This window comes from Microcebus murinus, chromosome 11, assembly GCF_040939455.1.
Source record: "Microcebus murinus isolate Inina chromosome 11, M.murinus_Inina_mat1.0, whole genome shotgun sequence".
In the NCBI taxonomy this organism is placed as follows: Eukaryota; Metazoa; Chordata; class Mammalia; order Primates; family Cheirogaleidae; genus Microcebus; species Microcebus murinus.
The window spans coordinates 3,475,329-3,499,706 of record NC_134114.1 but is presented as its reverse complement, the minus strand read 5'-3'; the positions used below and the strand labels follow the sequence as shown (position 1 = coordinate 3,499,706).

Genomic DNA, 24,378 nt, shown 5'->3' with positions numbered 1-24,378 from the left:
GCCACTAACTACATATGGCTATACAAATTTAATTTAGATTAATTCAAACTGAATACAGTAAAAAATTCAATTATACAGTTGCTTAATAGCCACAAATGGGCATTCAAATTCAAGTTTTAATGAACTAAAACTTGGGTCTTTCTCATCTTTCAATTTGGAATGAAACATAGGGACTTGCTTGCTATCCTGTTGTTCTTTAAGTTGAAGCAGATATTAGACCCATGGGATAGCTAGTGGTGGCTTGGAAGCCAAAGATCTGGTTCAAGTCCTGACTCTGCCTCTCTGCCAAGTAAAATTTAAAATTTAGTCCTTCAATTGCTCAACTGCCACATGTGGTTAGTGACTACCATATTGAGCAACACAGATATTTTTTATCAGGGCACAAAGTACTATTGGAGAGTGCTGTTCAAGAACAATAGGTATTTAATACATCTTTGAAAGCATACTTCTTAAGACTAGTTTGATAAATGACAAGTTGTATAATATTTCTCTATAATAAATAGTGCCTCTTACACAGAGAAATCTCAGAAATCACATCCACTAGCATCTTTATAAAATCATCCCACATAAAATATTTAGAACATGCTACCCTAGACTGATTACTTAATAAGGCTGCTTTGGATGACACAAGAATATCTGAACCAAGAACAACCTAAATCTAGATTCTCAAATCCTACGCCTGTATGTTACCAAGACACAAAGATAAATATTTAAGCAAATGATCATCTAGTCAAGGTATTGAATATATTGCTACTACCTAAGATAACATAAACAGTATATCATGGATCAAACATTGTAACAGACTGCTTTAAAAAGATACGTGACATTGAGATGTGAATTTAATTCTTTTCTGTGGGATAAATTCAGCCTTTCTTACTCACGGAATGTGGTTGTTCATTCATTCAGTGACGACTCATTAACTGCCTGTTACCACACAAGGCACTCCACTGGGTAATTCAGACACATCAATGAACAAACTGAAACTAAACAACTATCTCCACCCTCAGGGAGCTTAAATTCCAGTGTGTGGGGGGGACAGATAATGAATAGTCATAATAAAATGTAAAGCATAATAAGTTAAAAGGTAATGAGTGCTACAAAACAATTAATTTAGGATAAGGAAATACATCACAGTAGAGTACAGGAAATGGGGTTTCAATCTCAAATAGGGGTGTCAGGTAGGCTTGTTGAGAAGGTGACATTTCAGTGACTCCTTGGATGGGGGAGGAGGCGGGAGGGAAGGCCTCAGGCCAGGCAGAGGAAACGGACACTGACGGCCCACAGCAGCCTGTGTGGCAGCTGCTGATGCTCATGTTCTTTGCAAAATACCCACCTATGACACATCCATCAACCAATAATAATAATTGTTACTGTTATTATTCAGTGGGGCCTGTTCAAACCAGAAAAACTGTCTTGGAAATTCTCTTCTAGCCTGTCCAATCGAAGGGACAGTTCAAGGTTTTGGAGTTTTCCCTACACCCCAAGCCACCTCCACTATCTTCCACTCTGGCCCCCCTTACAATCTTTTTCTCTACTTCCTTTGGGGTTAAAAAAAAAACAAACAAAAACCAGATCACTCCCTACTTACAACCTTGCAGTGCTGTTCCTGACTGAAGAATACCAGCCAGCACCTCCCTTCAGGCTTCCTAGAAGCCTGTACCCTCTGGCCTGTGTTGATTCTCCCCGGTTCCTGTCATCCCGACTCACTCAGGGCTCAGGACACTCTGGCTGAGCTGGCTGCCGCTTCGGTTCCACGTGCCCAGGTCTTTCTTATCTTTCAGTTTGGAATGACACACAAGGACTTGCTTGCTATCCTGTTGTTCTCAAAGTTGATACAGATATTAGACCCATGGGATAGCGAGTGAGTAGGCCAAGGATCTGGTTCAAGTCCTTTTTTTTTTTTTTGAGACAGAGTCTCGCTTTGTTGTCCAGGCTAGAGTGAGTGCTGTGGCGTCAGCCTAGCTCACAGCAACCTCAAACTTCTGGGCTCAAGTGATCCTGTTGCCTCAGCCTCTCGAGTAGTTGGGACTACAGGCATGCACCACCATGCCCGGCTAATTTTTTCTATATATATTAGTTGGCCAATTACTTTCTTTCTACTTTTAGTAGAGACGGGGTCTCGCTCCTGTTCAGGCTGGTTTCAAACTCCTGACCTCCAGCAATCTGCCCACCTCGGCCTCCCAGAGTGCTAGGATTACAGGCGTGAGCCCGGCCCTGGTTCAAGTCCTGACTTTGCCTGTCTTCAGGGGGCGGGTTCTCTGTGTGTGTGTGTGTGTGTGTGTGTGTGTGTGTGTGTGTGTGTAAGAGACAGAGAGAGAGAGAGAGAGAGAGAGGGAGAGTGTGTGTGCACGTGCTCAGACCTAGTTTCTATGTTTTCAAATAGAGGATAAATCTACAGCTATTCCACAGGATGGTTGTGAGGATTAAATATACACACTTCAAAGATGGCACTAAAAGAAAGTTTAGAGCTATCAGTCAAGATTGCAGGATGTATTTTTAAAGAACAAAGGCAGTGCATGGGAGATCAAGCCTGTGCCAGCCTCTGTGAGGGTGAGAAATGACCAAGGGCCAAGGGCGGGGCCAGTGCCTGGGAGTCACAGCAAAGCCAGGGCAGCTTTGCCCAAGTCGGCTTGCACAGGAGTTGCCAAGGCGGCAACACTCGGAGGAAGCTGGGCAAGCCCACGTGTTTTTTGTTAGAGGCCCTGTGTCCCAAGGGTGTTGTCACCTGGATCCACAAGCCATTGCTGACATCACCCACTTTTTTCTGCACACCCTCGACCCATCCCAGTGTCCAGCCCCTGGCTCCATTCCCCGGGCCCAGGCAGGCTGCTGGCTTGAGGCGAACTCTGTGGTGAGCTCATCAAATTGACACTTAGCTCATGAATCAGCTGTTTTCTCTATTTCATTCTGCACCAGAGGCACTTGTCCTCCCCACCAGCGTCGGTGTGGTATCTAGCCTCGCGCAACGATGCCCTTTCAGCTCTAGGTTCCAGGATAGCATCATATTCCTGTTACTCAGACATTCATTTATTGATAACCTATTATGCCCCTGCCTCTGATCCAGGCACTATATACTATATTATTATCCATAATGATTGGAACAGATTTGCAAAAGTGGGGATTAGCAGATAGATTTTTGTAGATAAAGAAATTGAAGCTGGAACAATCCAAATGTCCATCAACTGGTACGTAAACAAAATGTGATTATATCTATGCAATGATACCACTCAGCAAAGACAAAGCGTGCAGTACTGATAAACACTACGGTACTTTTTGTGGGTGAATCTAAAACACTACGCTGAGTGAAAGAAGCCAGAGCAAAAATCCCCACGTTGTATAATTCTCTTTCCACAAAATATCCAGAGAAGTCACTGGAGGCAAGAAGCAGATGGGTGGCTGCCTGGGGACTGACTGCCCCAGGCATGCAGGCTCTTCCTGGGTCCATCGGTCTAAAACTGAGTTGTGGAGAAGGTTGCACAAATCTGTACATTTTCTAAAAAAAAAAAAATCACTGAATTGTGCACTTAAAGTGATGGGTGTTTTTAATGTAAACTATACATCAATAAAGCATTTAGAAAATAAAACAAAGCTGCAGAATAAAACAAAGGTCCTGGTGTGTGACCCGCATGCGGTGGACCCAGGGCTGCTGGGCTCCTAATGCCAGCCAGTCCCCCATGCCATGGTGCTTCCTTAGGACACAGGGGGCTGCACTGAAGTCATTTCAAAAAATGCCCTTGGAAAATAATCAGCCTAACAAATGGTGCAGCACAAAGACTCAAAAACACCCCTGAAGATCAGATTCCTACAAAAGAACACAGGCAGACAATGAAGCCAAAATTCTGCAGCTTGCCCCAGAAGTGTGGTATGCACTCACACTCTCTACCCTTGACTCATCAGAATATTGCAGGGCTGTGTAAACAAATCCTTCTGGTTTCCTTTTCAGCAATGTCATTCTAAAGGCACCTAACATTGAGGTCAGTTGTTTACTGCCTCCTGCACGCCACCACTGGAAAGAGCAACACAAGAGGGGAGGTCAGCGATATCCTCACTTGTGGGTTCCCATCTGCGGGTACACAATAGGAACTTAATGTATCCCTGCTGAAAATGGGGCTGGGAGATTAAGGATATTATTGCAGAATCTGACACCTTCTGCATATCCACCCATGACTCTCAGAACTTTCTATCTATGAGAATCATCTGTGAAGCTCTTCTCTCCCCCAGATATTCTGACTCAGTAGGTCTGGGGTATTGCGTGACAATGTGCATGTGTGTCATGAAGGCCAAGGCCCTGCCCACCTTGTGCTGCCTGTCATTCCTGCAGTCAGGGAACAGGACAGGCACAATCTCTGTGGGAAAGTACAGTTTGTTGGATGTCTACCACATACTGAAGAGCTTACTAGAACACAGCTTAACTTTATGTGAAGTTTGTTATAAGTGGCGTTTCCTTATTGTCAAGCAAGTTGACATCAAACACCAATATTTTCTGATGGTGAATTGATAAATATCAAAAAGTGAAAACATGGCCCAATAATAGATTTTTAACATAGGGCCAGAGAATGGTTATTTGTACCAACACTGCGTATTCTATGTGACTTCTGTTACACATGTAATATTCTAGGCAGTTACTGTAAACATCTGTTACTATGGATGCCAGATTTGACCATTCACAAATTCCAGACTCAGTTATGTGTATGACTCCATATACTCTCATACACATCCTAATCCCATGAGGATTATAAAAGTTATGACTGATCCTATTTCCAGGCTGCTAGCTCAAATTGTATAATCCTTACATGATGTGGCAATGCATATTCAAAATGGTCTTTTCTCAAATGCCTTCCTAACAAGCTGTCATCAAAAATTTATCATGCAAATACCATTTTTTATTTCTAGAAATAAAACATTTACAACACCATGGCAAATTTAGTCCATGAGAATCTCGGATGTTACTCAACAGGTCTCCCAAATGGCATCATCAGGGGATAGTTCACTGCTAAAAAACTTAAGCAGATCCCTCAGTTCTAGAGGAACAAAAAGGAAACAACAAAAACAAATAAGCAAACATAACCAAAAATAATAAAAAGAAAGCAGGTCTGGGCTAGTCCCTTAGTGTGATTCACTGCTCACGTCTCTAAATCACCATGATGCAGTCCACGGGTTGCCTTTACTGCCATAGCCTCAGAGAAGGAAACTCTGAATAAAGGTTGACAATGACTTCCACAGGCAGAGAAAAAGCCCAGCAAAGACAGACTAAGTGTGTGGCCCTAAAAATGATAGGGCATCTATTCTTAATCACATAATATATTTTCCACATTAACTGAATGCTACTGCTATTTGAGCCCCTCTATTTGTTATAACAATTTTAATTCTGTCAACTACCAAATATTCTCAAAGACAGATGAAAGTCACCTACATTACCTATCCTACAATTGTCTTTGCTCAACAAACATTCATCAACCATGATTCAACTCTTGCAGGAGTTAGTACCTTCTGTAAAGAACTCGGGAGGGGAGTATTATGGTTCACTTTAACCTTCATATCCTTGGGAGTCCTTTGTATATTTCTGCCTCAAAGAGTTTCTAAATATATTATTTCCAGCTTGCTACTTAGAACAAGGAAACTGAACCTTAGGCAATGGAAGGTAAGATTTAAAAGGAGACATGCAGATACCTTAAACTATATTGTCCAGTGTTCCCATGATATCTGTCCAATTACCCCCTGCATTTTCACCATAATTCATGCACATGAAACAACGTCTGCTGGAGACAGAGGCCCAGCTCCTAAGTACACTTACTCCTCTGCACGTTACTGACAACATGCGGAAGCACGGCATTGTCCCCATGCAAATCTTCACCTTTACATGTCAATTTCCAGAGGTATAAGCTATCTCTCTAACATGACCATTAAATATTAAAGATTTAGTTCAGAGCTTGAAACACAGTGTTGATCAATGGACAAGAGCTCCATGTCTCTGGTCAGGTCATGGGCCTGGTATTTATGGGACAGCTCCTGGGACAGTGAATTTATTTATGCTCAGGTCATCCAATAAAATAATTTGCATAAAAAAGAATTTCTAAGAAGAGAGTGTTTTGAAATCACTATAAATGAGTGTGTGTATGTGTGTCATTCATCGACAAGTATAATTCCTGAACTAACAAGCTATAATTTTTCTCCACAAAACAAATAAAAATGCCCCAGGACAAGCCCTCTCAGCAATTTCCAGGTAAGAAACTCACTTCTTCTGGGCAGCCAGTGATGACTGTCACCATGAGATCCCTGAAGCAACCTTTCTGCCAACTCTCCATTTGCATTTTTTGGTTCAGCCACATCAAAAGGAAATAATACGGTTAGAAATATGTTGTCATGTCCGTAAGAAACTCACAGTTCCAGATAGCTGCGAATCAGGCTGAATTAATGATACCATCCACTATTTATGATTTGAAATTTCTATACAATCCCTTGATTAAATGCTGTAAACCATATATGCTCTCTCCCCCTCTCCTGCACACTCTCTTTCTTTCTCTCTCCCTCTGGTCTTTCATTACTAAATCATATACTCATGGGAGCTGATGACCAACAGAGCTATAAAAGTCACAAAGGCCCCCAAAATTCTCTCTAGGAATCATGGTTTTCTGAGCAAGGTCGTGCAGAATTGCAGAGGTGTCACCTATGCATGAACTAAAGTGATTAAAAGTTCTTATATTTCTGACAAGATCCAATGGTACCCAAAGAGTTAGACTCCAAGAATACTACTGATGGAAATGTCCATGGGAGGAGATATGGGTTTGGAATCCAGGCTCTCTTTTTTGTTAGATGTCGGCTTCTGTGAAGTTAGACAATGTGTCTGTTCTGCAGGTTTCTCTTATACAAAATGAAATAAAACTTTTCTCACAATGTTAATATAACTAAATGCAATAGTAGTTCATGTAATGACTTTGCCTAGAAAAAAATGCCTGAAATACGGTAGGTGCTTGTTTAATAGGAATTCTTTTCTGAATTCCAGGTTCAGATTTTCCCCCAATAACTCTCATTTAGGAGTTGGAGAGAAGGGATGGTAGGCTGAAAGAGAGGGAAAGTAAGATAAATAATGCCCTTTGCATGAAACCTTCCTAGTCCTCTCCACTGTCTGGTCACAGGGAGCATAAGAACCACCATTTCTGAAGAACTGCTATAACTAAAGCAGGTCAAATCTTAAGAATGTGTTAGCTTTTCCTATGATAGAAAAAATATTGAGTGCACCAGAGGCTATCTTATGGGCAAAGGCCATAAAACATAGGCTGAGGCCGGGCGTGGTGGCTCACACCTATAATCCTAGCACTTTGGGAGGCCGAGGTGAGCAGATTGCTCAAGGTCAGGAGTTCGAAACCAGCCTGAGCGAGACCCTGTCTCTACCAAAAATAGAAATAAATTAATTGACCAACTAAAAAATATATATATATACAAAAAAATTAGCCAGGCATGGTGGCTCATGCCTGTAGTCCCAGCTACTCGGGAGGCTGAGGCAGAAGAATCGCTGAGCCCCGGAGACTGAGGTTGCTGTGAGCCAGGCTGACACCACGGCACTCACTCTAGCCTGGGCAACAAAGTGAGACTCTGTCTCAAAAAAAAAAAAAAAAAAAACATAGGCTGAAAGAACATTATTAGCATGAAGAGAAGAAATCGTGGGAAGTACATATGAATAGAACACTAATTAAGAGATGATGGGAATTTAGCTCATCACAAAAGGAATTCTCCAGCCAGTGTCTATCTACACAGGATGGCAACAGCAACCAGACTCTTCTGGTGCATCTATATCTGTAGTGAGATTTTTCCCAATAAAAGAATTAACTATTTATTATACTTATGGGCTCTACAACTTTGCCCACATGTGCACTGTATCCATGACAGCTGTGTCACAGCCACTCTATCCCATGACAGAGCCTGGAGTGAGCCAGGCCTTTGACAAAAAGTGGATGAAAGGCTGAAACCAGAGAAAGGAGAAGTTGGTTGGGGTTGACTTTGAAACCAAGATCAAACAAAAATGACCTCTTGGAAGTCTCCAAATCTAATCCATTTTAGAGTGCAGAAGATAAAGGTGAAATCTAAACTGTGAATAATTGCCAAATAAAAGGATTAATTTGCAAACTATACAATGGAATGTGATACAATGTCAAAATGTAATTAATATGCTTGGTCTTGATAGTTGGATATGGATGTTGTATAGAACGGATGTTAACTCTTGATCTTATTACACAATGCCATATGTATACAATTATATAGGTAGCAAAACAGTATATTTTTACATGTAAACTGCACGATCAGTGAAATTAGCAAATTATTCTCAGTAGAATACTTTACACTTTAAGATAAAATTTCCAAAATCTACATACAGAGGCATGGGGTTCCCAGGGCACTTGGCTACCTGGCAGCATTGAAAGCTGGGTTTACCAGTTCTTGGCCACTGGTGCACATGTGACTCCGGCCTGAAGTATGGTAATGTTTTTGCTTGTTTGTTTTTAAGCTTGTTAAACTTTTAAGTCAATGTAAGGTGTATTTTCACTAGTGTAAGTAAATGTAAATATGTGCATGATCCAGTAGGTATTTTAGAACCAAAATTCAGAGGAAACTGATATCCCATAATGTCCCTGCACCGCCACAGCCTGGAGTTGCAGTTACAGGTGTTTAGAGATTTTAGATCTAAGCTTATTTCAAATGTGTGGGCATATACAATTCCAAAAATTTCATGAATCAAGTGGCTCTGGTGCTTTCTCTAGTGGAGGAAAACATGACACATACATTATTCTATCTTGTAAGAGGGGCAATAGTGGGAAAGCTCAAAGCGTCAGAGGTCAGTAAGCTCGATTTTATTAGGATGCATAAGCCCATAATCTATTTCTCAATAAACAACCCTCTGGACCACTGAAAGCTAGGACAGGAAATCATGGTTGACATCAGCTCCAAAGAAGTTTTTAAGTAGTAAACATACAATTATGTTATGTGTAAAGCAATATTATAAAGTCAGAATAATGATGCTAAATGGCAAATAAAAGGCTAAATTAAATCCTTGGCCTTCTTAATAGATAGTCTTTTGCTTCTCACATGGCGTGCTTACTTGACACAGCTCTTAAATATTTAAATATTTGCTATTTATTCTCTCAAGTCTTCTGCATATCCTTGTGCTTCTAGGCTAGAGATACTGTGCTATAACACATCCTATTAATAGCTTCTCTTTTGGCTCACTATTCTGCAATTCATCATTCTTTATTTTATCACCTAATGACGATATGCAGAGGGAATAGTCAAAACTCCTCCAGTTTCAGTTAGATAATCTCTGCAAATAAAAACAATGTTTATAGCTCCTTTGGCTGCTGAAGGGGGAATATAAAGTCAAACTGTTAGTTATTCTGGGCACTTTCTTCACTTATGATACCTTGTTAAGCACAAAGTGATCTCCTGGGTGTTGGAAATGGACAATTTTCTTCCAAATGTGTGGGCATAAGCAATTGCTCTAAAATACTGCATGAACAACACCCTTACACTTTAAATAGGCTTCTCAAATGATATGTCTTGCTATCATCCTAATTGCTTTCACTAAGTCATCCTAAAGGTTCTAGGGTAAATAAAATGTACTGTAATACTACTCCCATCCCATCTGCGGGACTTCTCTGAAGGTCAGTATAATGTCACCTCTCAATTATTTAATTCTGCCTGAACTTTATAAAGTATGCACCAATTTTCTGATGAGGTTTTATTTGTATATTTATGTATAAATACATATGCACATATATATTGTCTCACTTAATGCTCATGAACCCTTTTGAGGCCAGTGTTAATCATCAATTAATAAAATTAAATCTCAGAGTGTTGAGCCACTTGGCTAGCAGGACAAATTAGATTTGATAAAGACTTGAATCCAAAGCCATATTTTTTCATCATTCTTTCCATTTACTTATCTTAACAAGCAATTTTATTCTGCTTCTTGCTTGAATATCTAACTCAGTATCTTTCCTTACAAGTGGAGAGTTCATGTTTTTTAATCTATTTCTTTGCAGGATAGCTCCCAGAGTCCTTAAATTATGCTCCAAAATTCTTATTGACTTGCTTGGTTTGGATTTGATAAAAGCAATTGTTTAATATATAATTTATCTTAACTAAGTAAACAAAGTAAGCATGAAAATGTTTCTTATTTTATGAGAAATGCCAGTTTTTCATCCCTGACTGCCCGTACAGAAGAAAGTCACTGCATCACTTTTTGCGGAGGCTTCAGCCTGGTAAGAATACCTGTTCACAGGAATCTTAACATACAATAGGCAATCTGTCCTTGTCATAAACTTGGTAATTAAAGATGACATATGACTAGGAGACTGAGAAATAGCAATTACAATGTCTGTATGCTCATGCATTAGGTACGAAAGGCTAAGAATTGGACAAATGCCACCTAGTTGCTTGAATTATACCTTGTATAAATTGTATCATATCATCATATTACTCAAAGTGTATTGCCAAGTTTGTTACTTAGAATTTGTTTACAGATTTTCTTTATCTGTCTGTCACTAGAAAACTTGCTCACTTGGTTACAAGTGGAAAAGTGCTCACTTCCAAATGGCCTGTCCTGAGATCACTGATTGTGAAGAGCATGTGTTCTGTCTCCTTCCCTGCTTTGGAAATATGCTGCCAGGGCCTCACAGACAGGCGTGGGCCTGCCTGATGGTTGAATGGGGAAGGCATGCCTCCCAAACTCAACTTAGGTCCAGTTCTAGACTAATATTTCCACAGTCCTTGTAGCCTCTCTGTAGATACAGGGACTCTCTCCAGCATCGATGGAAGAAGTATCCCCCCCACCCCCGCATCTGTTTACCCATCCATCCACCCATTTATCCACCCAGCTATCTCCTCATCCAACCATCTAGCTCCTTCTGTGGGCCCTGGTCATACTGTAGGAATCATGGCAATCATGGTGTTACCCTTAGGGTGCTCTTTGTCTTTTGAGAGGGGAAGACACTAAACTTATAACCAAAGTAAGAGTTAAAGGTGAGGTACGGATGCGTAAGAAGGGAACCTGTCCTGGCTTGCAGCATCAGTGAAGTATTACGTCTGGGAGTGACTTTTCAACTGAGCGCTGAAGAATAAAGCGACATTTAACTAGAGGAAACAGGGCGGGAATGGTGTCCCAGGCAGAGAGAACAGCACCTGCTATCAACAGCGGTCCCCAACCTTTTTGGAACCAGGAGCCGGTTTCATGAAAGACAATGTTTCCAGGGACGGTGTTTGGGGGGCGGTCGTGGGTGTGTGAGGGGAAGCGGGTGCCGAGCTCAGACGGTGATGCGCGGCTGTGGTTTCCTGGCAGGCGGCCCGGGGGTTGGGGACCGCAGTGCTAAGGCCCTGAGGGGGTGAGGAGCTCAATTTCATTTTGAAACTTACACTAAAGTCGGTGTGTCCTGGGCCTACAGAGTTTCCCTGAGGAGGCTGGAGACGTGCGCAGGGTCAGAGCACAATTGGTGGTCGGAGTCGGCCATATTGAAGAGACGCGGCTTACCCAGAGTGCAGTGGGGCGTGCCTGAGGAGATGCGGCTTACCCAGAGTGCAGTGGGGCGTGCCTGAGAGTGCAGTGGGGCGTGCCTGAGGAGATGCAGCTTACCCAGAGTGCAGTGGGGCGTGCCTGAGGAGATGCGGCTTACCCAGAGTGCAGTGGGGCGTGCCTGAGGAGATGCGGCTTACCCAGAGTGCAGTGGGGCGTGCCTGAGAGTGCAGTGGGGCGTGCCTGAGGAGATGCAGCTTACCCAGAGTGCAGTGGGGCGTGCCTGAGGAGATGCAGCTTATCCAGAGTGCAATGGGGTGTGCCCTGTGACCCGACCAGATCCTACCTTCCGGCCAGTGTGGCTCACAGCTGTAATCCCAGCACCTGGGAAACGGAGGTGGGAGGGTCCTTGAGGTCCGGAGTTTGAGACCAACCTGATCGAGAGCAAGACCTGTCTCTACTGAAAATAGGAAAATTAGCTGGGTGTCGTAGGGCATGCCTGTAGTCCCAGCTGCAACAGAGGCTGAGGCAGGAGGATCGCTTGAGCCCAGGAGCTTGAGGTTGCTGTGAGCTGTGATGATGCCATGGCACTCTACCAGCGGTGACAGAGCAAGTCTCTGTCTCAAAAAAAAAAAAAGAGCTTGTCTTTCCAGCTTTCAGCATGGCTGCTCTCTGGAGGAGGTGGAAAGGCAGGGAGCAGGCGGGTTGCCTCAACTCTGATGGAACAGTCTTCCAACCTCTCCTTCCCCGTTTTTTCTTGAAGTTCCACAGGGCACAACCTGAACTACGTTGTGTGGAGGCAGGTCCTTTCTGAACTAACAATGTTCTTTGAAAAAGTTGCCAACAACTGTGCCTTTAAAGAGGGGTTTACCATATTTAGGGAACAAGCTTTGCTTTTTCATCTAAGAAAAAAAAGATATAATATATTCAAATGAAAATTTGAATTATGATTTGAATAAAATGACCCTACTGTTATGGAGGCAGATGGTTTTCACACACTTTGCGTATTGGAAAAAAAAAATCACCAACTGCTTAAACCACATTTCACTTTACATATTTTGTTCCAAATTTCTAATGTCTTAAGGGATGTACATATAACTATTCAGTGACAAAAATTAGAGTAATTATATATCATGTCATTACCTATTAAAGCTTTCTATTATTTTAATATTTTTAAACTAAAGGAAAATAACCACTTTATCATTCATATAAAGCTGGTGAGTAATCAGTATGTGGAATTTTTTTTTTTAGTTTTATCATATTTTAGTTTAACTTTTACTTCAAAACTCTTAAGATATAATGACAATACATGCCTTATTGGGTATATCCATTTATTGTGAATTAACTATAAAAGGAAAAATAGGAATTCAATCTATTATAGATTATAATTTTTCAAATGAGGTATTATAATTTAGTTTTTCTATAACTTCAGGTTATAGAAATTATAGAATAAACAATATAAAATTAGCACTGAATTTGCTACTAATTTAAAAATCTAAGATTCACTTGATTTAAAGCCTTTAAAACACATACTGTTCTTTCAAAATAAGTTAAACTCCTTGAGTAGTGAAAAATGATGTGCACTAAATGACAAAAGGATGGATGTTATTATTACACAAAAGGATCAAAAGTCAGTAAAAAAGATATATACCTGGAATAATAGGAGATTAGATATAAACAAATATTAACAAAAGAGTAAATATAACTAGTAATTTCCAGTTCAGTTTTGGGGCTCATGGGAGTTGGTAGAGGAATTACTGAGAATGGCTGTTTTTCACAATAAGGAAGGACAGGACTCCACTGACTGTATAAATTCACTTTGATACAAGGTCTGGCCCCAGGCCTGTAAATGAAGATACCCCAATTTCTCCTTGAGAAGTGATTTAGAGTGGCCAAACTCACAGACTGAAAATATACACACACGCTGTCACACACAGCCCCTTAGTGCTGATTTATACCTGTGTTAGTCATGAAATACAATCTCCAAGCCCACTGAGGAGACACAGTGTTCCTTCTCCCTTCTGGCAAGCTACATGGGAGACTTAATTTTAATCAAAGTAGTGAAAGAGGGCAAGAACAGCCTCCCACTGGGGAGGGATGTTTGGACACATTGGGTCTGACAGCCCCAACCCCATACAGGAATAAGCCTGTCACCATGCCTAACAAGACAGTTCCTTTCCATAGACAGGGCTAGAAAGTCTCTACTTTAGTTTTTGAGTTATTTTTCCCCTGTTCAAACCAGTGGTTGTGCAAATGATTTTTGTAAAGCAACACAAATTTTGTTTCTCCATTTAAAAAATCATGCATTCATTGAAAACATTTTTATTGAGGGCTTTACTATGTGCCAGGCACTATTTATTACAAGGGCTAGAGACAAAGCAATAAAAAGTCAAACATTCCTGCTATAGTCTCGATATTTAGCATGGTTGGCAGCTTGATTATTATTAAGAAATCATCTTTTAATTCCAAATGCTCCTTTTGAATTCTGCTTTGTGATGCTGAGACTGGACCTCTACAAATCCCATTTCTGTGTTGCCACCTGCTCCCTTTCAACTCTGTCAACAGCCGACACAAAGGGGATGGGACAGATTGAGAAAGGTGAAAGAAACTGCTCCTTTCTATCTAGCTCCTGTGTACTTCTTGTCTTTCCTAACACTTCCTGTCTTCCCCCTCACTTCTTTTCTGTCCCCTGTGGACTTCCTGTCTGGACCCTGTGGGCTTCCTGTCTGCTTCCTGTTCCTGCCAGCCAGTCTTGCTTCGCCCTGGCAGCAGCAGTTGTTTCAGTAGCAACATCTACTTTCTCAGAGTCTTAGCACTAGGCAGCTCCCCCCTCAGGTCCCTCAGCCCTCAGGGCAGTAGCTGCCTCTTGCAGTTGCTGTCTACTGGTGCTTTAGTATTCTCTTTTTAATTTTTCATTTCTTTAATTTCCTTTTAATGCAGTGTATTAATTCTCTCTTCAAATAATTGTGTGGACTCTGATACAATTAATGATAAATGCTAAGTAGAAAAATAAAACAGGGATAAGAGGTGTGTATGTGTGTGCATGTTAGGCAGGTTTGAATGGCTGGGCCAGGGTGAAGGTAACATTTAAGAAGGAAAAAAGTCACATGTATGTTAAGCCGATGCAATCAGGCTGCTCTATTTGAACTTCAGGCAAGGCAAGATGCTGCTTTTGAGTGCTTGATTTCATTTGTCCTCTTTTAGTCTCTTTGTGCTGGACTTTTGCATGAACAGCTGGGCTGTTCTTAAAAAGTAGATTTTAGACTGGGCATGGTGGCTCACGTCTAGAATCCTTGCACTTTGGGAGGCAAAGAAGGGAGGATCACTTGAGGCCAAGAGTTCAAGACCAACCTAAGCAAGAATGAGATGCCATCTCTACAACAAACAAAAAATTAGCCAAGAGTGGTTGGCATATGCCTGTAGTACCAGCCACTTGGAAGCTGAGGCAGGAGGATCGCTCGAGCCCAAGAGTTTGAGGTTGCAGTAAGCTATGATGATGTCACTGCACTGTAGCCCAAGAGACAGAGCAAGACCATGCCTCAAAAAAAAAAAAAAAAAAAAAAAAAAAAAAAAAAAAAGTGGTTTCAGGCATCCTGTCTTTCAGATGGTCTTAGACATATATCATCACCCAGAGGCAATGACCACAGAGATCATGTTCAGCTTCTCCCAAGACATCGTGTTAGCTGTTTTCAGGTTGATCTTGGCCAGGAAGAATCCTGCCTAACCAGCTGTGCAGATGAGACCATTGCAATGACTTTTATGGCAAGTATTCAACTAACCACAATCAGAGTCCATATGACAGCTGTCCTTGGAGGTGTCAGGGGAAGCATCTGCCTCCTGACAAAGGGACCTCAGGAGCACCAGACAATAACCACAAGGAAAGCCTGTCACTCTGTCCTCTCTCCCATGCTCCTGGGCCCAGATATCCAGACCAAGGACACGTCTGCTTTGTTTTTAAAATCTGTGCACATATTCCAACATTCAGTCTCCTTTGATGGGCTCTTCCCTATCATGAAAGAGGAATATCATCCAGGGCTTTCAGTGAAAACGTCACTGGGCAGAGAATCTGAAGACGTGCATCTTAGACCTATCTAACTCCACCTGGCTTTGTCACTTCAGCCAAACCTCTCCATCTCAGTTTTACCACCTCAAAAATGAGGAAAGTGGGGCAAAACCATGGATTTTATAGTTAAAATTTGCTAATCGTTTAATTTTTTGTTTACAACTAATATTAAACTAGTAAGAAAATCTGTGGTTACTTCAAGTATAAAAAAATTATCTTATAAAATCTTACTTTGATCTATTTCTAGTGATGAAATACATTTCTGTCAATTTCAAAATTTTGCTATTCAGATTTATTCTTAAGTAATTAGCATAAATTTATGAAATTATTCATACTTTCAGTTAGTTTCTACAACTGCCTTTTAAATTCCCTAATCACCACCAACTTTGGGCACACTTTATCCAAAACCTAACTTCACTACAACTTTCTTGCGTGTCTCCCAAGACTGACAATTTCGTCTGGTTATGCCATCATTGGTCTTCTCAGATAGTGACACCTTTCTCTCAACATTCACATTAACTATCTTGATCACCCCCCACGTGGTCTCTGCCTTTTTACTCCTGTTTTATTTTCCTGGCCCAAGAACATTTTTAAAAGTCAGTTGAAAATTTGGCAGTATTTCAGACAGCTTCCTAGGATTTATTGGGTGTTTAGAAAAATCTCTCAATGACTAGGATTTCCAGGGAGAATCCCTGGAGTTTGTGGCTGGAAATAAAACTCAGTGCAATTCAACCCAGGACCCTGACCTGAGTAAGATTCCAACCAAGTGAGAGAATAAATAGAACTGAGAATTGCAGCATTTACAAGTTTGCCAACGTTTTTGAAAATAAGAGAATAATTAGATTTTAGGAGAAGTGATAGCTATCCTATGCATTAATGCCTCAACAAACATCATGTTTTATGCAAGTGGAGCTAAAGTTCATGCTGATTTTATGCCAAGGACAGATGACAGACGACATTCTTTTTTTCTAAAGTGCTAATCCAAGTACAAACCTTACATGAAATCCTTTAAGAAAAGTCATTCTTGTCCCATGCAACAGAAAGCCTTTCCAAAAATCTTCATTTAAAAGTACTGACTAATCGAATTTCTAAAAATAATTTTGTCAAAAACCCTAGTGATTAAGCCATTTCTTAAGAAACTACATACTTAAAAAAAAAATCACCGTGTTTAACAGTATTCATAGAAAGAAATCAGATGAAACAAATTATAAAACTAATTTTATACTTGTTCATACCCAAATATAAAGGTTGAGAAGATACAGTATTTTTGTTTGTAAATTTGAAATACAGTCATTAGTTGCCAGAACAAAAGTAAATGTTGGTTAATATGGAACAAGAACTTGGGGATACTAAGATGAATAAAAAGTAATTCTTGAAGAGTTCATGGTCTGGTATTAAAAAATCTGTCAATAAATAATTATAGAATGAAGTCATATATATTTTAAAAGAGTTCCCTGATACACTACAAATGAGGTCACCAGGCTCAAAGAGTTAGATGCTGGGGAGGATGGCATTGAAGTGGAAACCAAAGGAGCAAGTGATTATACCTTAGAGGGCATTCAAGGATGGCACAACAGAAATTTGCATAGGTGAGCCTGCAGGCCCCCGTATGGCAGTCACAGCTTCATGATCGAGGGAAGCAAAATAGAACTGTGGTTTCAAATGCCAGTTCTGGACTCAGACTACCTACGTCCAAATCCTAGTCTTTTAAGAATTAGCTTGGAAGTCATATGTAAAATGGGGCTCATGAAGTGGTCTTGAGCAGTAATCTGTAAAACGTGTTAGTTATGTGAGTGTTCTGCCTCCCCAGACAAATTGGTGAGCAGTGCACAGTGTACCTGCTTCCCAAGCCAATAATCTCTAACCAGAAAAGCAAAGCCACTATGAAATTACCACTTCACACTCACTAGGATGGTTAACATTAAAAAAATAAATAAATAAATAACAAGGGTTGGCAAGAATACGAAGGAATTGGAACTCTTACACATTGGGGGAATATGAAACGGTATAGCTACTGTGGAAGAAAGTTTGACAGTTCCTCAAAATATTAAGTATAGAGTTTTCATAAGACTCAGGAATTACACTCCTAAGTATATACACATGAGAAATAAAAACACATGTCCGCACAAAAATTATGCATAAATAATGTTCATAGACACATTATACACAATAACCAGAAAAAAGTAAAAACAATAATGTGCATCAGTTGATAAATGGATAAATAAAATATGTGGGGCAAGTATAGGATGAATTATTATTTAGCAATAAAAAGGAATACAGTACTGATAAGTGCTGCAACATGGATGAACCTCGAACACATTATGCTAAGTGAAAGAAGCTCGTCACAAAGACCACATGCTGTCTGCTTCTGTTTATAATTAATGGCCAGATCAGGCAAATCTATGAGACAGAAAGCACCTGAGGGGGTGCCTAGGATGGGGTTGAGGAGGGGACTGCACGCTGACTGTGAGGGATTTCTTTTGAGATAATGCCAATGTCTCCGATTAGATTCTGGTGATATTTGTACACCTCTGCGAAAATACTAAAAACCACCGAATTATACATTTTAAAAGGTGAAACTCCATTAAACTAATAGAGTTAATCAATATAGTTAATCAATTAATTCAAGGGCAAAATATAGCTTAGTAAAGCTGTTTTTCCTAAAACAGTACCTAGCCCTTAGACTCATCATCGGGCTAGGTGAGATAACAAATGTAAAGCTATTAGCAGAGTATTGGGCACAGAAAGGTCAATAACTTATTATGGTTCTTTCTTCTATTGTCATTGTCATTGTCGTCTCCCACACTGTAACTAGCCAAGTTAGCCTATCCAGTCTTTAACCAACTATTAGAAGCTACCTACTCGGTGATACACATGTGTGTGCTTGTGGCTGGTGACCACAACAGATCTGTGATGTCAATTTTGTAGAGACAAGTATAACAGATACTATTTTTCCAAAAATAACCCTATTTAACTAAATAAGAAATATTTTAAGTAAAGATACTTGATGGCAATACCAGGATAACCTTAGAAATATTTTTAGGGTTTAAACATCTTATTTAGTGTATTATACTTGGGTTTAATTATACAAATATCAAGCTCTTCACAGTTGCAGGTGGTGTTAAAGAGCTTCCCTGAACTTGGTGGGTGTGAGCAGTCTTCCCCAGGACTGTGTGCTACTGCCCCATTTATGGACGTCACCTTCCATAACTACGATGGATTTGGGCTTGGACTTGGTTTTTGGATGGTCTTCCACATCGATCCCGACCTTCTCCATCTCCCGCCAAGGAAGGCTAAGGCACCATCCTCTGGGTTCTCCTGTTGCCCACATCTGTCCTTGTTTCATCACCCTGTGGCAAAACTGCTGATTGTCCTTCTCTCTCACCAGACAGTGAGCTCCCTGGGCCCAGGTCTGGTGGCCTCAAGCCACACACAATCCTGAAGGTCACTCATTATTCACACGGTCGTCATGAACAATGACAATGAGGTCTAAAGTAAAATGCCTGTTTAGTTTTCCCTTTCTTCTTTATGAATACTTACTTACTATAAACAGGACACCACCATCAACTATTCACTTTCACAGCGTTCCTCAAATCAATCATTAGAGGACCACACTCAAAATCTGAGAGCCAGGGGAAAAAACAACGTATCGATTTGGAAATTGCGTCATCTCACAACTGCAAACCATTTTTTTCTAATTAAATGATACAAGGTATTATACTCTTTATTAAGTAATATATTTTTAAACTTAAAAGTAATACTCTCATCCTTTAGATCATATAGAGAGAATAGAATATAGAGCTTTTCCCACCCAAAGGAATCTTGTTTCCAAAGTGCTTGCCACTGGGCTCTGCACAGGTGTGTCCTGTTCTCAGGTGAGAAGAGGGAAGGAGGAGAGACTCCTGGGAACCCCCTGATGGCTACTGGGGAGCAGGGCCATTCAAGGCCAGCTACAAGCCCTGTAAAAAGCTTAACTGAGACCTGCCTTGGACTTTAATTAGAATCTGAAAGAGCCAAGAATGACAACAACGACAAGAAAAATAAGGACCCATAATGTAATGCAAGAGACTATTTTTCTTAAAACAGTAACAGATTAAGAAGATGAGGAATGAGTAACCATTAATCAGGAAAGAAATAACAGACTTGAGAGCTAATAGAGGATCTCATTCAATATTTTATTATCTGGTTAAAAAAGAGGGTTTCTTTTTAATTCTTCTTTTTTCTCCTTTAAAATGCCTTTGATACATCCTATCTTATGGCTAATGCCCCTAAACCTCACACTCTAAGTTCTAGCGGAGGTCACAAATGCAATGGCCATCTATAAACAAAATACCAGTGAAGCTGCAATTTATGTCTTTGGAAGATTAACAGTGAAGACACACAAGTTTCTATTCCAAGTACCACAATAGCAGATGCCAGTGTTTATTATCCAGAGCATTTTTTGTCCATGTTCTTTGTCATTTCTTTGTCTTTCATGTGATTTTACAGTTACAACTTTCACTGTGAACTCACAAGTTCAAAGAGAGCCAGGAATGTCAAGCAGCTGCTCAACAGCTCGATCACAGGACGGGCGGCAGGGCGTGGCTCAACTGCCATGGCAGAGCCCTGGCTTCCAGCACCCAGGGACACCAGCGAGCTCGCATCCTGCTGGGTTCGAGGGAAGCACCTCGCCCCGTGTTCACGAGCAAATGCCAGGTTACCGAAGCCTGAAGCGCACGGCACACCTCGCTGCCATACAGATGGCTTCCATTTCTGGTTTAAGCCTTTGTGGGGAAAAAGCCAAGGAAGAGATATCTTCACTTTGTGCATTACGTGGGGAGTTCTGGTCCATTAATTAAGGAAGACCTAGTTTTCCTAGGAGAGTGTGGAAAAATTCAGCCACATTGTTTTCATGCTCAACAAGAGTGCCAAATAACCACCACCCAACCCCTGGCAACTCAAACCAAAAGCCTCTTACAAGTGAAAGCAGAAATGAGATCAACTTATATCAAATTCCCCTAGAAAAGCAGAATGTTAATACTCAAAAAAAAAACATTTTTGTGGGATTTAGCATTTGCATGTGCTGTATGCACTTGGTTCTGAATGCCCGTTCAGCACTGACACATGTACAGCATCCTTATGAGGTGCTGGCTACGATTTTCCTGTCCTCCAAGAAGGAAGGAAATCTAAGACAGAATGAAAGCATTAATGTCCAAAAACCTGTTTGCTAAGCCTTTACCATCCTCCAGACCTTGAAGGGTTCCGATGCCACATTTTCACTCAGCCACCTAAGGCACGTTTCGTTCATCTGTATCTGAACGGCTCATCTGTGGCCAAGAATCTAAGTATATCCTAAGCTTTTCTCCCCCCTAACAATACGAAGATACTTTAAGAAATGGGAAAGAAAAGCCATTGAAATTTCAGCTTGGGTAGGCCTGAGGGCTGCAGGTAAATTAAACGCTTCTCCCTCTAGGGTCCCCGTAAAGCACAGCACCTGAAGCACCCAAGCAACGTGCAGGGTCCACATCAGATGTTCAGAACGTGGGAAATGCACCAACAGAGCCATCAGTCCGGTGAGACCAGCGATGCCCTGCCACAAATGAATGTCTGAACTTGTAAGCACATTGTCGTCATCAGAATGGCAGATGCAAAGTATTCAAAGTCTTTCAAACATCTGATCAAATAACCCATATGGCCAATCTGTTGAATGCTGCCGTTCTATTTACAGGAAGACATTTCTCCAGTTTTTATGATGAGGCAGGTAATTTAGAGTAAAAGCAGCTTCTAAGAAGTTAACATATTCAGATCTGGCCGGAAGTTCTTCCACATTTATCTTAAAGCAACAAGGGCGAAAGGGTGGGTGTGCACACCATTTCTAAATGGGCCGAAGGGGGTGGTGCAACATATTTTGCAAAGTATCGCTTGGCTAGTTCCTCCTGCTTAATCTGCACGGCTATACCAGACGAAGGGCTGCGCTATTTGGAGGGAAATCTCTGGTTATGCTTCCCCTTTTCACACGCCACCGTCCGCGCCTCCTGACCGGCCCCATGAGCGGTACTCACCAAACCGTGGCAGGTCGAGAGGGCCACCGAGGAATTTCGGTGGGATCGCACAGAGCCTTGGTAGAAGCAGAAGTCCTCCGGCGGTAAGGTCTGCACGGACTTAGTGCCTCTCTTTCCCAAGGTCTGCACAGTAAATCCAGGAGCCATGAGGCTGCTGGAAGTTTTCAAGTCCATGTGGAAATCGTGGCTGGAGCCTTTCAGCCGGAGGTGAAGAGAGTCAACTCCTAACTGGGCCACCGCTCTTCTCCGTCGCTGGTGATGGGCGATTTCATGGGACACGTAATCTCCCCTGTGGTCAACCTCGTAGGCAGAGACCAGGTCGTACTCTGAAATCAAAAGAGTGAGGAGCGGCTGAGCCATTCCAGGATCCTGAGCAGCAGCAGCGAGTCTTAGAAAAAAAGACCATCTCAGCAGATGACATCGTCACCCAGAAAGAAGTGATGGGGGGAAACCCAACACTTACCCCATTCTCGGTTCCACGTGTGGGATGCATAACATCTGAGGTAAGAGGGAAAATCATAAACGTGGCCCTCCCTGAAGTCAATGCTGCCCCATAGTGTGTCATGACCAATCCAGAAAATTCTATGGCACTTACAAGGGAAAACAGACTCCTGCCCCAATAAAACCAAAACTGGACCTTTAGGATTATATTTCATAAATTTCAGAGACAGAGTAACTATCGTATGTAATCTTTTCTATAGTTTTAAAAACCATCCTTTAGTCATATTCTTTCTGTTCTCTACAAATATCTTCATTGAGATGACAAGAAATTTTAGTTTAAGAATACCCACAATTTGTCAGAAAACAGTTAAAAGGAAAAACGGGGTAGACACTCTTTATTGATTAATTTTTAAAATATTTAGTCATTAAATCATTGAACATACAAGAGAACAGACATAATGCACACGGGTCCCAGGTTTTCCAGATGCTAACATTTGGAAATGCTCACGTGTGTGTTTGTTCGTGCTCGAAACCACCACTGACCCTCCCGGTGGCCTGGGTGCTTGGACTTGATCAGATTTCAAATGTGCCCTTCCAAAGACAGGCACCACATTCTTCCTCCCGCTGTAACCTATAAGGTGCTGGCCTAGACTGTATTCAAATAAATTATTTCCTTTAAAAGAGTAAGTAAAGGATACCCCCAAGGAGCTATCAAATTTCAGGGGCCCCCACAGGTCTGCAGGCTGTGATCACAGGCAATGCTTCTAGTGGTGCGTCCCCTGCTCATCTGAGTCATTGCCCTGCTCTCTGCAGAAAATACAGAGAGAAACCTTGCACCCATCAGGATCACGGTCAGTGGCCCTAAGCTGCCTTTCTGTAAATACTGTAGTTAGTTGTCTTCTCCAAAGAGGTTTCTCCCCTTCTAGAAAATGACCATTTATTTTCCATGGTTATAAGCAGCGTTTGTTCTCTCACTACCACCATAACAATGTCAGCTCTGCTAGCCAGAGTTCAGGGGAAGCTTGCTGTTACCCTAGACAGGAGAAGGGGCCGGCCTCCTGCTACCGGTCAGATCTTGCTGCGTGCCATGTTCTCAACTCAGACCTGGACTTTTAGGCCATGTGAAGGTAGCGCGAAGGCTGGGGCTACAGAAAGTTTTAGTGAACGATTTGTTAGCTTGGTTTATACCTTTTAAATACTTAAGCCTATGTTGTGTGTGCCTCCCATGGTACAGGAGTGTTCTGCCTGCATGCTTTGGTAGAGGACCTGCTTTCTAGCCTGCATTTTTCACCATAAATCACTGGAAAATAGTAGCTCTGAGTGACACCAGGCCTTTCTCCAAACTTACTCTGAGGGCTCTTTGAAAACAATGTCAAGCCCAGGCACCAGAGCAGCTAGAGAATCCCAGCCCTCCAATGAGGAGGACAGTCCTTGAAAACTCAAAACGCAACTTCCTCTCCCTGAAGACATTGATTCTAATATTCTAAGAATATCCTCCCCTTGTATTACCAACAAATGCTGTTAGGAGACTGTTCTGTTCGATGCTTACTAACCAGGGCCCTTTTCTGCTTTGGCCTGAGCTGGACACAATTTTGGGAATCATAAGATAAAATAGAACAGCATCCTACAGACGTGGCATTTGGTTGGAAGTGAATAGTACTCAGATAATTATTCTTTTCTGGAAGAAGAACGTTTTCTTCACAAGCGAGACTCCTTCAGTGCAGACGCTGGTTCACACGCTCCTATTCCATCCCGGCAGGTGGCTGAGCGGTTGCTCGGGACGTCACACAAGAGTAGAGCAGCAGCAGCCAGTGCGTGGGCAGGAAAGGCAGGTGTTCGTCCGGGAGGGGCCGAGAAGGCCAGGGATGGACGGTCAGGCTCTGCCTGAAGAGTTCCCGGGCCTGATTCCCAGGACGAGGTGGGGGCCGAGGCCGGGCAGACAGCCCTACCAAGCAGGCAGGAGGACAGAGGGTCGGCGGTGGCCTCTGCTCCCCACGGCTTCCCTCTTCCTCAGGTCAGAGCTTCCACGGCAGCTCTGCCGAGCCCAGAGCAGAGCAGCGCGGTGGCCCCAGCTGTGGCCCCTCGATAGGCGTGTGAATATGCACGCTGGGGGTACCCGGCTCTGAGGGGGGCAGGCTCTGGCAGACAACTAACTACTGACATGTACATCAAAGCAGGGAACTCGTGTCTCATAGGGCAAAATACATTGGAACTTTTAATATTTAACTTGGAAAAACGAGAAAGCTAAACCAAGCTGGTTAAATGGTGTGCAGTGAAAGAAGAAGAGGGCAAAGGCATCAGGAGTGAGCATGTCTGGAAGGGGTACGTGGATCCCC

At 41.9% G+C, this 24,378-nt stretch overlaps 1 protein-coding gene across 1 annotated transcript in view; it reads right to left on the bottom strand.

The window, feature by feature from the left end:
• ADAMTS16 (ADAM metallopeptidase with thrombospondin type 1 motif 16) overlaps positions 1-22,097 on the bottom strand; it is a 133,487-nt gene extending 111,390 nt beyond the window's left edge. The window contains exon 1 of the mRNA XM_020290223.2: positions 21,602-22,097. Coding sequence (XP_020145812.2) covers positions 21,602-21,961 — 360 coding nt within the window. The 5' untranslated portion in view covers positions 21,962-22,097. The remainder of the gene's footprint in view (positions 1-21,601) is intronic.
• Positions 22,098-24,378: the final 2,281 nt, after the last annotated feature.